The sequence below is a fragment of the Abramis brama genome (assembly GCF_963993115.1).
Source record: "Abramis brama genome assembly, chromosome: 1".
Taxonomy (NCBI): domain Eukaryota; kingdom Metazoa; phylum Chordata; class Actinopteri; order Cypriniformes; family Leuciscidae; genus Abramis; species Abramis brama.
Window position 1 is genome coordinate 30,418,850 of NC_139963.1, and position 13,888 is coordinate 30,432,737.

General features: G+C 37.2%; 2 protein-coding genes across 4 annotated transcripts; both read left to right on the plus strand.

Moving 5' to 3' along the window:
• The first annotated feature begins 329 nt into the window (after positions 1-329).
• On the plus strand, positions 330-4,401 carry thoc6 (THO complex 6). Its single transcript, XM_084136249.1, has 13 exons — positions 330-466; positions 726-817; positions 973-1,037; positions 1,202-1,305; positions 1,462-1,499; positions 1,964-2,012; positions 2,208-2,279; positions 3,039-3,141; positions 3,253-3,302; positions 3,430-3,492; positions 3,719-3,829; positions 3,932-4,060; positions 4,206-4,401. The coding sequence occupies exons 1-13, from the start codon at positions 437-439 to the stop codon at positions 4,284-4,286; spliced, it is 987 nt and encodes a 328-aa protein (XP_083992375.1). The 5' UTR covers positions 330-436; the 3' UTR covers positions 4,287-4,401.
• A 1,099-nt stretch (positions 4,402-5,500) lies between these two features.
• Positions 5,501-13,727, plus strand: LOC311098063 (ras-related protein Rab-35). 3 transcript variants are annotated; one of them, XM_084138128.1, is made up of 7 exons: positions 5,501-5,947; positions 6,962-7,700; positions 9,041-9,091; positions 9,275-9,398; positions 9,498-9,622; positions 9,769-9,893; positions 13,167-13,727. In XM_084138128.1, the coding sequence occupies exons 2-7, from the start codon at positions 7,646-7,648 to the stop codon at positions 13,314-13,316; spliced, it is 630 nt and encodes a 209-aa protein (XP_083994254.1). In that variant the 5' UTR covers positions 5,501-5,947; positions 6,962-7,645; the 3' UTR covers positions 13,317-13,727. The 3 variants fall into 3 exon arrangements, with proteins under 3 accessions (XP_083994254.1, XP_083994255.1, XP_083994256.1); XM_084138129.1 differs by having other exon boundaries at positions 5,941-6,149; XM_084138130.1 differs by lacking the exon at positions 5,501-5,947 and adding an exon at positions 6,537-6,691.
• Positions 13,728-13,888: the final 161 nt, after the last annotated feature.

Genomic DNA, 13,888 nt, shown 5'->3' on the forward strand with positions numbered 1-13,888 from the left:
TTTTGTCATTTTTTAAACTGGGCCAGACAATGTTTAACTATTTGTTAATCGAATAAATCACTTCAACAATTTAATTCTGTCTTCAAACTAATTTCTGGAGATTTTTAATTTATTATATACCCCATAGACTTAGACTCCCTGTGTTCTACCACCGGTCACAATTGTGACCAGAGATAAAACTCTTATTTTCATGGACTTTTCAAATATTTTTTTACATTATTGACATTGATTGTTTAATATACTTGCAAATACCACACAAACTCATAAATTTCATCTCTGGGAAAAATTTGGGATTAAATGGGTTAAGTGGCAAGTTGTAGCTGGTCTGTCTGTGGAGGTTGTAAATTGCGTCATATTTACGCGACGCTCTTTGAACGAGCAGCAACACGAAAAGGCTTTGTATTGAAAATTAAACGAGGATTTTCAAGTTACTTTAATGAACTCCCGGAAGATGGGTCCAGTTGAGGTAAGTGATACGATCAGGATCTTATTCAATTTATTGAGCTCAACAATTTATTGAATAAGAAGCAAGCGCTGATGATTAAATCACTCAAACTAACGTTATAGGAAACATCTTTCAGCCTTCAGCGTAATACATTCATGCTCATCAGTTTTCACAAATGTATCATACACAGTTTTATATGCAGACAATTACATTTATGCATCTATACGTTCATAAGACATTGTCAACAGTGTTCGTGACACATGTTTAAATCTCTCTCCAGCTCTTGCATATGTCCGTGTTCTCGCAGAGTTTCTCTCCCTGTGGTCGTTTCCTTGCAGCGGGGAATAACTATGGAGAGATCGCAGTGTTCAGGTGAGAGAACAGGTTAAACATGCAGTTATGATAGCAGTTTAAGTGGCGTTAGTCAATAGGTCCCCTAATGTTTCTTGATGTACGTTATATGTTGAGAGGGTTGATGTTGAACGCTTATTGAAGTGTTCTTTTAGTTACTAGTTTTGTTCTTACAGTCTTTCTGCTGCACTGAGTCCAGATGCATCAGAGGGGAGTCAGAAGCCCATCCTAAACTTCACTGGTTAGACTTAATTTATAACAGATAATTTTTTACCTTTACTACATGTATCCTAGGTTATCTAAATCTCACCCATTACTTAGAGTGGCCTATATGGTTCAGGGAATATTCAATCCTTTATCCAATATTGCAACATTGACAAGTGAAAGGGTTTTTAATTGTTTCAGCTCATGACGGTCCGGTGTTCTCTCTACTCTCCACGGACACTCATCTCCTGAGTGCTGGGAATGGAGAGATCAGTGCCTGGAGTTGGGCAGAGCTCATCAAAAAAGTAAGAGTCAGTAAATGTTAATGGACTTTTATTGGGTTGAAAAAAAATGCTTATTCCTTTTCATAGTTTTGCTTTGTGCATACGGATACGGACACTGTAAAAACAGTCATATTTGCAGAAAATACCTCAGCGCATCTTTTATTTATGTCTCCACAGAGCACCAAAGCCGCATGGACAAGGAAACCCAATTATGAGTGAGAGACTGTCAATTACCTTTCTGATTTGCATATACTGGTAACACTTTTACAATAAGGTCCAGTTAGTTAACAATAGTTAATACAGTTAATAAATATTAACTAACAATGAGCAATACATTTGTTACAATATTTATACATTTTTGTTAGTGTTAGTTAATAAATAAAAAAAATCAATTGTTCATTGTTAGCTCATGTTAGCTCAGGTCCATTAAATAACATGAACAGATACAACTTTTGATTTTAATAATGTATTAGTAAATGTTGAAATTAACTTGAACTAAGATTATTAAATGCTTTAAAGTATTTTTCATTGTAAGTTCATGTTAACTAATGTAGTTAACTAATGTTAACAAATTGTATAATTCATACACTCAAGACAGCGCCTGCTAACTTTGTTTTATGACTTTCATTATTGTGTGAACGTCACCTCAAATGTTTATTCAATGTCTCATTCTGTACAGGACTAGTCTTGAAATTCCAGAGATCAATGCAATGATCATTAACCCGAAGGTTTGTACTTGAACTATTTGTTTTGTTTATCCCTAATACATGCTTTTTTATGTAATCATATATTGTAGTTTAAATGGTAGTTGATGTGTGTTTGACAAAACATTCATTTATGTTACCACATTACTACAAGTTCATTATATATTTGTGTATGTCTATGCACAGTTTGGCAATTTGATGCCTGTTATTTTTCTGCAGGACAACAGCTTGACAGTTGGAGGCGGCGACAATAACATTCACATCATGGACATGGAGACAGGCGTCTTTAAGGTCAGTTAGACTCCAGGGACCATATTTGAAGTAATGATGAGTGCTTGTTGTCAAACAACTTTAACAAATTTCTTAAGGAAAAAAATGAAATAAATATCTAACAAAACTGTTTGACTGATATGACAAGTTGGTTACACTTTACACTTTATTTTAAGGTGTCATTGTTACAATGTAATTATATATTTAAGAACTGAGTAAAATTAATTAACAACATGTACTTACCAAAGGATTAGGCTAGGATTAGGATTTGGTTGAGGGTTAGTTGCATGTAATTATGAATAATTTACTGTTATTACTATGGTAAGTACATGTAACAAGGACACTGTAAAATAAAGTGTTACCGACAAGTTCTCCAAAATCATAAGTTGTTACTGCTGACAAATTTTTTTTTTGTTTTGTTTATTAATTTTGAAGGATGGAAGAGGAAGAGTCAGGGGAAAAAACAAACAAACATAAAGTCATAATACAAACATTTTAGGTCCACTAACAGTGTCTTTGTTTTTTTTGAGGGGACAGTTGCCACACCAAAATTGTCACTATTTTGTGCGAAGGTTGTTCGCCGTACTGAATTTGTTTTGGAAAAAAAAAAACATTTTAATGTTCAATCATTTATTTTAAACAATTTTAAGATGTTTTTCGGCCTCCTTGGAAGTTTACTGAGGGCCCCCTTAGTGGGTTGCATGTTCAGCTTTTTAAATAAATATATTACACAGTTGGATGCCATTCATTTTCCTTCCCTTTGTGTTGTTTGTTCTGCAGTCTGTACTGAAGGGCCACACTGACTACATCCACTGCCTGTGCTTTAAAGAAAGGGAAGGGGAGATACTCTCTGGTGGAGAGGATGGTGCTGTGAGGATATGGGGTTAGTGAATGACTCAGCACTGTTTCTATATCCCTTACTCTTCTTTGGAGAAAATGAAAGCTGGAATAGAGAAAAACATTGTGTAATAAGAGTATAAACTTCCTCCCCCAGACTCACGGACAAACCGGCCAGTTCACTGTATTGAAGTTTTCAAATATGAGGTAAGACACTCCTAGTTATAAAGAATAAACGAATATGCTGAAACAATGCATTCATGACTCATAAAAGAAAAAAATACAGCACTGAAATCCCACTATCTCTCACGTTTGTTCTGGAATGGTGGGTCAGGAATGCGCACGCCCCCAGTTTGGGAAGTGGATTAGCTGTCTTGCTACAGACTCTGATTGGATGGTAAGATGGACTTGTGATTGGTTGGCAGGGACAGTTAAACTATTGTCTCAGGTTATCTTTTCTTGTTTATCTCATGTCCAGTATATATGTATAGACATGCTTGTTTTTAAATATCTCAGTTATTATCTACATGGTGTACTGCTCTCCTGGAATGCCCCTCAATATATGTTAAGATGGAATGGCATAATGCCCCTATTGTTATGAAATGTTATCTATTTCTGCTCAGCTCTGTGGTGGAGGCCCATCGCTCTCTTTATGGCATCTCCGATCCATGTCCCCCACCTCTGTCTTCCCTTTGCCTGGATGTCAAAGAGAAGCTGTCTTTTACCAGGACCTGGTGAGGGAAAAAAAAACATAATTTTATATATATATATATATATATATATCATCAAAATTATACTTAAAAAAAATGTATATATTATGTTGTGGTTGTGTTTAGATCATGTCAGTAGGTGAGGGTCCAAATGTCTCCCACTGTTTACATGGAGGTACAGTGAAAGCTCAGATTCCCTGCTCTCCTTCATCACTCAACACACTGGCTCTCAATCTCAAAAACACTGAACATAGGGTAGGTGTACCTGTTATTCACATTGTCAGATGTATCCATTTTAACAGGTGCAACAAATTGCAGCAATACCTATATTTTTTTTTTCTTTACTGGCTATGTGTGTGAATGGAATGATTGTAACCTTTACCCAATATTCATCTTTCAGGTTATGACAGTAGGGGGCAGCAGTCACCAAATTGATGTGTTCACCAACTTCAGTTACAGAGCCTTTTCTCTGTCATTCTGATCACCAACACTTCTTTGAGTTTGAATTGAATTTTGTGAAAAATTCTTGATGTATGGTTTACTTGAATGCAACTAAACATTGATTTGTTTTATAATAAACTATTTTGGTTATTGTTCACTGTTTTTGAAAATGTGTTTTACTTTCACTGTTGAATAATTAATATTTTTCTCCAGCATTTATTAATCTGAGTTAATGTTAATTTCATCATTTACTAATACATTATTAAAATCAAATGTTGTTTTATTTAACATTAGTTAATGCACTGTGAACTAACATTAACAAACAATTAACAGCTGGATTTTTATTAACTAACATTAACAAAGATGAATAAATACCGTAACAAATGTATTGATCATTGTTAGTTCGTGTTAGATACATTAACTAATGTTACCAAATGAGACCTTATTCTAAAGTGTAACCCTGTTTTTTTTTGTACAACACTAATATAGTAAAATATATAAAGTATAGTACAACACATGTACAGTACTCTGCAAAAGTCTTAGGCACATTATGGTTTTAAGCCAGTTATATATTTTGCTTGTGTGCAAGTAGGAAATATCAGTTTACATTTCCAAACATTCCTTTTGCCATTAATTGTAATAATCCAGTGAGATTTTTGTATGCACAAGGAGTCTGACAGCAGCAGGTGCTCCACATGGAGATCTGATCTCACCATCATCGAGTCTGTCTGTGATTACATGAAGAAACAGAAAAAAATGAAACAAACTAAAAATCCAGAAGAACTGCAGAAACATCTCCGAGATGCTTGAAGAAACCTGCCTACAAAGCTACCTGAAAACCTATGAGCAAGTGTAAAGCTGTTTAAATGCAAAGGGTGGTCACACCAAATATTAATTTGATTTAGTTAATATACGTTAATTGGTAAATAACATTTATTTATTATATTATTTTTGAAACCATACTCACTTTTCACAGTTCTGTTAGCTTAGTTTTTTCTGTTTCTTTTCTGATTCAGCTGCTGGTTACGTGTTCAAAACGGCAGCCCCCATGAGGCGACCCGCTCCGTGCAAAATAAAACGCTTTTATTAGGCCACAGCTGGAGTTTTAATTTCATGTATGTGCAAATCATTTTAAACATATTTCTCAAAATAACTATTCATTACTTTGTAAAACTTTTATAATGGCGAAAACTTGCTGAGTGCACTTTTAAACATTTGATGGTCCTTTACGTCATATCCCAGGCCTGCCTACCCAGACAGCGTTTTACATGAGAATAGTCAGACGTATAATGGCCAAAAAAATGGCCAAAATTTTGTTTCTGTTGGCAAGCTTGGTTTTGACTCAGTTAAAATGTGCGGCTGGAATGTCATCAGTTTGTTTGTTGCAACAGAATAGCGATATGGCAATCTCAGCAGCAGCAACAGGAGTGGCATGAGGAGAAGGAGGAGGAGACCGAGAAACTCGGGCACATGATGAGGATGAGAGTGACTCAACATTCAGGTGCGGCGCCCTCAGATGGGCGGATCTGATCTCTGCGGCCGCTGGGACACTGTCCGAACTTCCCTTAACACTGGATCCCCGGATCCCGGTGCTGCCTGCAGGACTAACCCGACACTAACCGACCGCCCTAGCAGGAACTTGTGCCAAGTCTTCCGAGTTTTCCCCAGCGTGCTTGGAATATGTGGGGTAAAGTGTATTCGGTGAGCTTTTCTTTAGCTTTCAGTTTGATCTTATTATCTTAGAGCATCTGCGGCTAGTTAAGTAGCTAGCCTAGCTGCATTTCAAAACAACTGAGTAAATTACACGAGTTGCTGATTGAGTAATGTACCCAAGTTTGACCGAGTGGTTAACGGAGACGGAATTTAAGAAGCAGATTAAGGCGAGAGTTCAACTTGAGGTTTGGTATGACGGCATATTTTAATCGATCCGTGATTCTGAGTTTCTGAGGATTACTGCGCGAGATTTTCATGTAATACAGACGCAAGGTCGCTTATCTAAAGGACACTCAGTTTATGATTACCGTATAGAAACGAACAGAATAAAGTGAATCTGCCTCTAAATCTACAAATGATTCTCCTTCTTGTGATTTTTCCCGTGATTTTACTGTTTATTCCAGTTGTAACGTTAGTATTAGAGTACACCGAATAGTTTCACTTTTAATTTGTTGGCACTGGCACCAAAATTATTTTCTCTTTTTGTCTGATAAGCGGACCTAGGCTTAGGTGTGTCAGTTTCACTTCTCTTCCACATTTTCCGTGTTAAAATGATCACATTTGCCTGAAGGACATTACTGTTTATCATACTGCCTTCATTTTAGACAAAAACTGTGTAATGAGAAGCCTGTGCCCTCCTCGCAACGGCAGCTCAGGAAAAACACGTCCCTTCCTGTTTTCATGGAACATTTGGGCAGTTTACTGAGTCTCTAGCTTTGTCTTGACTCAGCAGTAAGTTTTATGTGGGCTTTTAATCGTTATGTCCACTGTTTTGTTTTCAGTTGTAAGGGGAAAGATGTGTGTGTACATGTATCCTGATTTCCATCCATAAACCCTAGCGTAAAGCTGGTGCATGTGGTTTTGAGGGTGTCATTTGCCTGTCAGAGTGGAAGAAGCTAAATTTAGTGCCACAGCTGCTGTTCTGGGCAAAAGGGGGTGCATGTCTAAATAATCTGAACAAGATCCGTAAGTAATACCTGTCTCTTTCTTCCTTTTTTCTAGGATTAGGGCTTGAAGGGGACCGACTAGGACTTATCTCACTTCCGGTTTGAACCTGCATTCCTACAGTGTCTTTGAGTAACAGTGATCTTTGAAAGCGAGGGAAGCTACCAGCCCCTGCATGCATCGGCTAAACAGGCGGAATGGAATTGTTGTGACTGAGATGCCATCTACATATCTGTGAAATCAAGATTTGGAAACAAAACAACTTGGATCTCAAACAAATCCCCCTTTTTTTTCTGGGTAATTTGGTCCCTGACCAACTCGGCATTACGAGCACCATCAGCGATTAAAGAACTGCTTACTTTGTAACCTGAGTCATTTGATACTTAACCACAACAATGTGGTAATGTGTTTGCACTTGAAGGCGAGGCGACGAAAAGTACTTTTCACCTAGATTCTAAGCAATGGAAATATTACTTGAAATTTAAAGTGTTTTAAAATGAACTAAGAATATTGCACGGACAATGCAGAATCACTAATTCATAAATGGGAATGCACTGAAATCAAACTGATGCATCATTTCACACCTGAATTCTGAGGAAAACTGGAAAGACGATCACATGATGCTTGCAGTATTTCACCCAAAACTCTAAACCTCCTGGCATTTTAAGACACAGGAAAAGTGATATAAAGGTGTTGAAAGCTGTTAAACTTGTTTCATGAGGACACATTTTGAACAGAAGAATGGCGGGAAAAGACTACCATCACCTCTTCAAGCTGCTCATCATTGGTGACTCCAGTCAGTACTTTTGTGTTTTTATACACTTGCTATTAAATTATGTTTCTGTTCCAGCTTTTCTATCTGGCTCTTTAATGGAGAACCCAATCAGACAGAGAGAATTACTAATATTTGCCACAAAAAAAAAAAAGGTTTAAGCCCAACTATTTCTGTAGCATTGCGCATTTACTGGAATGTTGTTCTGCAATTTCACAGTTTAAGCTGAAATGAAACTAAGTGAGTAACATCAGTCCTCATCCCTACATGAATTTAGTCATTTGAACAGTTCATGAGTATGCATACTATGCACTTGTGTGGTATGCGTTCTGTGACGAAATGATCTGTGAAAGTTTTAGCTACATCGCTTGAGTAGTTGTCCTTTGCTTTCATATTAAATGCACATAAATAAGTTATGCATCATGGATGCATAACTGGCTTATGTGAATTTACTATAAATCTTTCTCCAGGCATTTAATTTAATATCCCCATTTATGAACAAAATACAGGATTATAATCTTTATGCTTTTTGCTTCTTCTTTTTTTAAATGTTGCAGTGAAATGGAAGTAACAACAGATATTTTCTTCCGTATTGTGACGTACATCTGAGTGTATCAGATGAACAAATAAAATAAATTAAGGCAGGGATTTGGTTCAGTTCATCAATTGTGTATGGGATTTTAAGGGGGGGTCTTCACAAAAAGTGGCATAGTCTGGCATACATCCCCAGAGAGATGTATTCGTTTCACCCAAAGATCTAGTTATCACATTTTAATTAAACATTACAAGGTAATAATAAAAAAATTAGTGAATTTTCTGTTAATGCTGACTTTAACAAACCTGTTTATGCATCCTCTTTCAAAGAACTCTTTGTTTGCAAATGTGTAATCTTGATTATTTACTCAGTAATGCATTCTCAAGTCAAGAGTTCATCATGTTTGTAATTTTTTCCCCTCATCTAGTCTGTCGTGGCCACTGACACGCTGTAACTGTGTAGCATTTGTCTCCGTAAAGATATGAATAGGCTCATGAATGCCAGTTGACCCATTAATATTGTGAGCTTTGTCACAAAGGGACATCTTAAGCAGGGTTAAGTTGTATGGTGCAGATGGGCGATTTGAGACATTTTTGTTAGTGTTGTTGTATTCACGCTATGCCATTGCACGTATTTTTATTGATTGTGGGGACATTTTATTGCCATTTTATTCTCATATATTAATTTTTTAAACCGTTAATATAAATATCTATTTATTACTATAATCTTGTTTTATTATAGAAAATACTGTCATGTTTAATTCAAAATATACATGCACTGAGGTATTACAGATGAACATTTAACAAATGCTACTCTGACTCTGTTGCAGATGTAGGGAAAAGCAGTTTGCTCCTACGATTCGCAGACAACTCGTTCTCTGGTGAGTCTGCTTGGCACAGAATGTGTGTCTGTGACAGAGACAGAAAATGAGCCAAAGGGTCTGTAAATATATGATCTGATTCATTGTGTTCTCATGTCCAAGACAAAGTGAGAGTATATGCTTGCTTGACATGTGATTAAGGAGTTGAAATGTTATAAAATCATGCTCTTGTGCTCCTCACAGGAAGTTACATAACCACTATTGGGGTTGACTTCAAGATCCGCACAGTAGAGATTGACGGAGAAAGAGTTAAACTCCAGATCTGGGACACCGCAGGGCAGGAAAGGTTCAGAACCATCACCTCGACGTAAGCCTCGCTCTAGTCAAACCGTAAAGTTTTGATCTGTTTGACCATTCTTATGATCTCTCTCGATCTCCCCCTTACATGTTTGCTGTATTCCTCTAGGTATTACAGAAACACTCATGGTGTCATCATTGTTTACGATGTTACAAACCCTGAATCGTTTGTCAACGTGAAAAGGTGGTTAAACGAAATCTCACAGAACTGTGACAACGTCTGCAAAATATTAGGTTAGTTTAAACACAAAACTTTGTTTTATTAACTTAATTTACTTCCATGTTGTGTATTGTGATATGAAAATAAATGTTTTGGTTATATATTCCGAATTTGTTGTAGGCCAACTTTTAATATTCCTTTTCACTATGATCCGTAACAGTGGGAAACAAGAATGATGATCCTTCTAAAAGGCTTGTGGACAGCCAAGATGCTCTGCGCTTTGGAGAGTCAGTTGGTGTGAGGTTGTTTGAGACGAGCGCTAAAGAGAATATCAACGTAGAAGAGGTGAGGTTTGTTTTGCTGTGATCTGTATTCACAAAATTTTGAATTGAAGTTAATTTAAAGGTGCAGTAAGTGATTTCTGAGAAACACTGTTAAAAGTGGATCGGACCGAGCAGCACGACACACTTGTAGCCAATCAGCAGCAAGGGGCGTAAACACGCATGATGGGGGAGGAGAGAGCGAGAGATTGAGCAAGAGGGAGATTTGAAGAAACACTGTAGAAAGAGAGATGGCTGAGAGACATTACAAAAGAGAGGAATATCACTGCAAAAGGAAGGGTTATGATCAGCTTTAGGACCCAGGGTAACATTAGAAAAGCTTTCCAGCACTGGAGAGTCCTAAGCGGGAAGGCCTGAAAATAGACGCAGAGGTTATGTTGATTCTGCTCCATACATGAGTAACAATAGCCGCTTTTCTGCTTTTCTTTGTTCTTATTGCGCAACTGTTCCATTCCGTACTGATCCGGGCTAGCCGGTACGGTTATGGATTAATTTTCCACTGTGGGGCTGATAACGACCGCTCTTTGGAATGTAATACTAAAGCGGCAGTCGTTGCCTTGATAACAAATAAGTTTACAGATGATATGAGATGTATATAGGACCACGTTAATATCACGTTATTTTTGTTGGGGGGGGAGACAAAATATCGATAGGGCAATATGACTTTGTCCTTCTCCATGCGATGCGAGAATCGATACACTGGCGCCAAATATCGATTTTTAATTAATAAAATAAGGCGCTCTAAATAGATTGCCCTGCTCCCAGCATAGCTACTTCATGGCTCCTCGAGGTAGCGCTCAACACACGAACATGTGAACATAAGTTAACTAGCCAAAGAAAAAGAGTTTTTTAAGGGGATGGTGGATAGCAGTGTGAGTAAAATAATAGATCCCCCAGCCATATATAAGTTCAAAGTCTGGACGCACTTCGGCTTTCATACCATTAATGGGACAAACATGTTGTAAATAGACTTTGACGCTCTTCACCGAGCGCTTGCACAGATACACAGGGAGCATTTGTAAACAGGTGTCTATTAGCGGATTCTTCCATCATCGGATATATTAGGGATCCGCTGATAGACGTCTGCTTTCCAACACTCCTGTGCGTACCTGTGTAAGCGCTCGGTGAAGAGCGTCAAAGTCTGTTTACAACGTTTTGGAAGTGTTTCTCACTGGAACCAATTACAGACATATATGTTGAGCGCTAACACACTTGTTTCGTTTTAAAATACCCAAGTTGGAACCTTTGACAACAGTATTCCCAGGTTTATTTTCAGGAAGCTGGTAAACACTGAGATATTCCCAGGTTTAAATAAAAGAGGTTGGTAAATTTTGAAATCTGCGAGGTTTATATAAAGCATGTCGATAAGCAGTGAAATGTGTCAGTTTACACACAAAGAAAAGTTTAAGCTTTTAAAAAGTATGAAATGTTTAATTTACTTAAAATGTTAAATTTAATTTACAGACTGAAAAATATTTTGTGCTGTTTTCTAACAGTTTGGACTTTAATAAAGAGAGAACTTGCACTTTTCATAGTTAGACAGATATCGTGATGTAGCATTATAGGATTGTCTAGCAATATATCGATCATCACAGAATTGTAGTGTATTGCAGATTATCGTGTATCGTGAGCCATGTATTGTGTATCATATCGTATGAGTACTCTGTGATTCCCACCACTAGTTTGTGTTTACATCCCTCAAATAGTGCACTTAGCCAGCTACAGAGAAACTAGCAGCCAGGCAACAGACAAGTGATCAATTCTGAGTTGAGACATCACTTCATGGGTTCTGCCGGAACGGGAATTCTGGGCTGAGAACGGTTTGTAATCGTGCCTTGCCATGCCAGGCTTAAAGCTACACTGTGTAATTTTTTAAGTTGATTCTTAGCAAAAAACACTTTGTTCTTTCAAAATGATATGTGCTCATTAATGTGTAATTACTTCTACCAACTAATAAAGTATTCTCGTAAGCGTAGAATCTGCCATTTAGAATACATACGAGTGAGTCGCTCGAATGGTGGCAGCCATGTTGCGCCTCCATCTTGAAAATACATTAGCCAAAGAGGGACATACCTGGAAATTCAAGCTTCGCCTTTCGCGTTTTGACGTGGCACCGTGACGAATGCGAGGGGGAGATTACTCGCGACTGCCGGCAGATTTGAAATAATACGGCCACCGTAGGAGTTAAAACGCCCTCGGAATGGGAGGGGCTAGAAAGTAATATTCAGTTGGTAGTCATAAACAATTTCACCGCTAGATGGGAGAAAATCCTACACAGTGTAGCTTAAAGTAGAAACAAAACTGGAACATTTTCTTACCATTCTAAGAACCGTTCGGCCCGACGATGGCAAAGCGGCTATGGATTTGAGTGTGTGCCTCTGGTGACTAACTACGAACTCTTGCTTGTATATACTTGTGTGTACTGTATGTAAATTTTTTTGTTCTTCCATGTCGTTTGTTTGTCATCTTTGCTTTATTTTTCGCCAAGCTTTATCTTACTTCGCTTCTGCTATGATAAAGAGACGCGTCCACTTTTGCGTGTTTGTGCATTTTGGAGGCGGAGCAATGAAGGGAGGGGTGTGTTTGTTTGGGTTGATTTTAAATATCAACAGTGTTTCTCAGAATTTGCTGTTTGATAACGTAGTCAAACAAAAGGCTAATCATATCAATTGCCGTTATGTGTTCGGCGTTGTAGAGAGCGATTCATAAAACGCATTACCATTCTGATAAATTGACTTGTATACGAGCCTGTATAATTCACTCTTCCACTTCTTCTGAATCAGTTTCTGGTTCAAACATATATGGCTGAATGAAACCAGTATTTCCACTTGCCATTGTGCAGCGTTTACTACAGTAAAGTTGACCAAGTGAATCTCTGAGCTGCTTTGAGTGAGTGGAGGCGGGGCTAATTTTGCATATTCATAGTCCGCGTATACTAAATGAAGGAAGAGTGTTGAGGTACAGTCAAGCTATTTTAAGGCATTAATTTAAAAAAATTACAGGAAAAAATGTTTAAATATGTAATTTTGGTGATCAAAGATGCGTTTTAATGGATGCAGTTATTGACTACAGGGGGACTTTAAATATCCTCAATATTTAAGTTTGTTCATTTAAGCTCAAATTCATGAAAAAAATCATCAACATTTTATTTTAGCTTGAATAGAATATGTTTAAAGTTTTCAATTTATTAAGAAAATACAGTTTGTCTTTCTGTCCACTTTGATGTGTTAAATTAAAATGCATAATATGCATGCCTTATATTCTTTTCTGTTTGCAGATGTTCATGGCTTTCACCCACATGGTCCTTCGGGCCAAGAAGCAGAGCCAGAGTCGAGCAGAAAGAGAGAGAGAGAGAGAAAAGGACACTGTCCATATTAATTCCCACAGGGACAGAGAAAGGAGGAAGAAAGGGAAGAAATGCTGTTAGAGTAGAGGTGTTTGGAAGATATGGAAAGAAGGACAAATCAAACACCTTTGCAACTTTGTTCTTTTGCGTCAACTTAACAGATCAGAAATGTGACTTTTTTTATGTTAACACTGCGCTTAGATAAAGCCAAGAGGAATAAAATCACTATTATGTGCCGAACATCAGCGTTTGTTTACACGTTAATCCATTTTTTATTTTAATTTGTTTGTGCTTTTTACAAAATGGGAATTGACTGGCATGTTTTTACACTGGTATCAAAAGCCTGGTCCAGGAAAGACACTATACACAAACTGTCTAATGTGTTCCACTATTATTTGTGAGAGATGTTTCGTGTTGGATTAAAATTGACCTGGTATATGTCATTAATGTATGCAAATAATAAATAAGCAATAAAACATGATTTTAACAGAATGCTCACTTTCTTCTTTCAATCCAACTCTGTTCAACTTGTACAAAAACTCACGTGTTTTCCCTGGATTAAACCTACTAAATAAATGGTGAGCACCGTTTCTTTAAGTTATTTTATTTGACCTCTGAATCATGTTTGTTGAATCATAAACTCCCTTTTTAAA

What these genes read in the sequence shown, in the direction of transcription:
- LOC311098063 (XM_084138128.1), top strand. Translation starts at nt 7,646, where the DNA reads ATGGCGGGAAAAGACTACCATCACCTCTTCAAGCTGCTCATCATTGGT. An exon ending in CAACGTCTGCAAAATATTAG is followed by an intron (nt 9,623 to 9,768) that starts GTTAGTTTAAAC and finishes GATCCGTAACAG; the next exon opens with TGGGAAACAAGAATGATGAT. An exon ending in AGAATATCAACGTAGAAGAG is followed by an intron (nt 9,894 to 13,166) that starts GTGAGGTTTGTT and finishes TTCTGTTTGCAG; the next exon opens with ATGTTCATGGCTTTCACCCA.
- thoc6 (XM_084136249.1), top strand. Translation starts at nt 437, where the DNA reads ATGAACTCCCGGAAGATGGGTCCAGTTGAG. An exon ending in TGGTGCTGTGAGGATATGGG is followed by an intron (nt 3,142 to 3,252) that starts GTTAGTGAATGA and finishes TTCCTCCCCCAG; the next exon opens with ACTCACGGACAAACCGGCCA. An exon ending in CTGTCTTTTACCAGGACCTG is followed by an intron (nt 3,830 to 3,931) that starts GTGAGGGAAAAA and finishes GGTTGTGTTTAG; the next exon opens with ATCATGTCAGTAGGTGAGGG.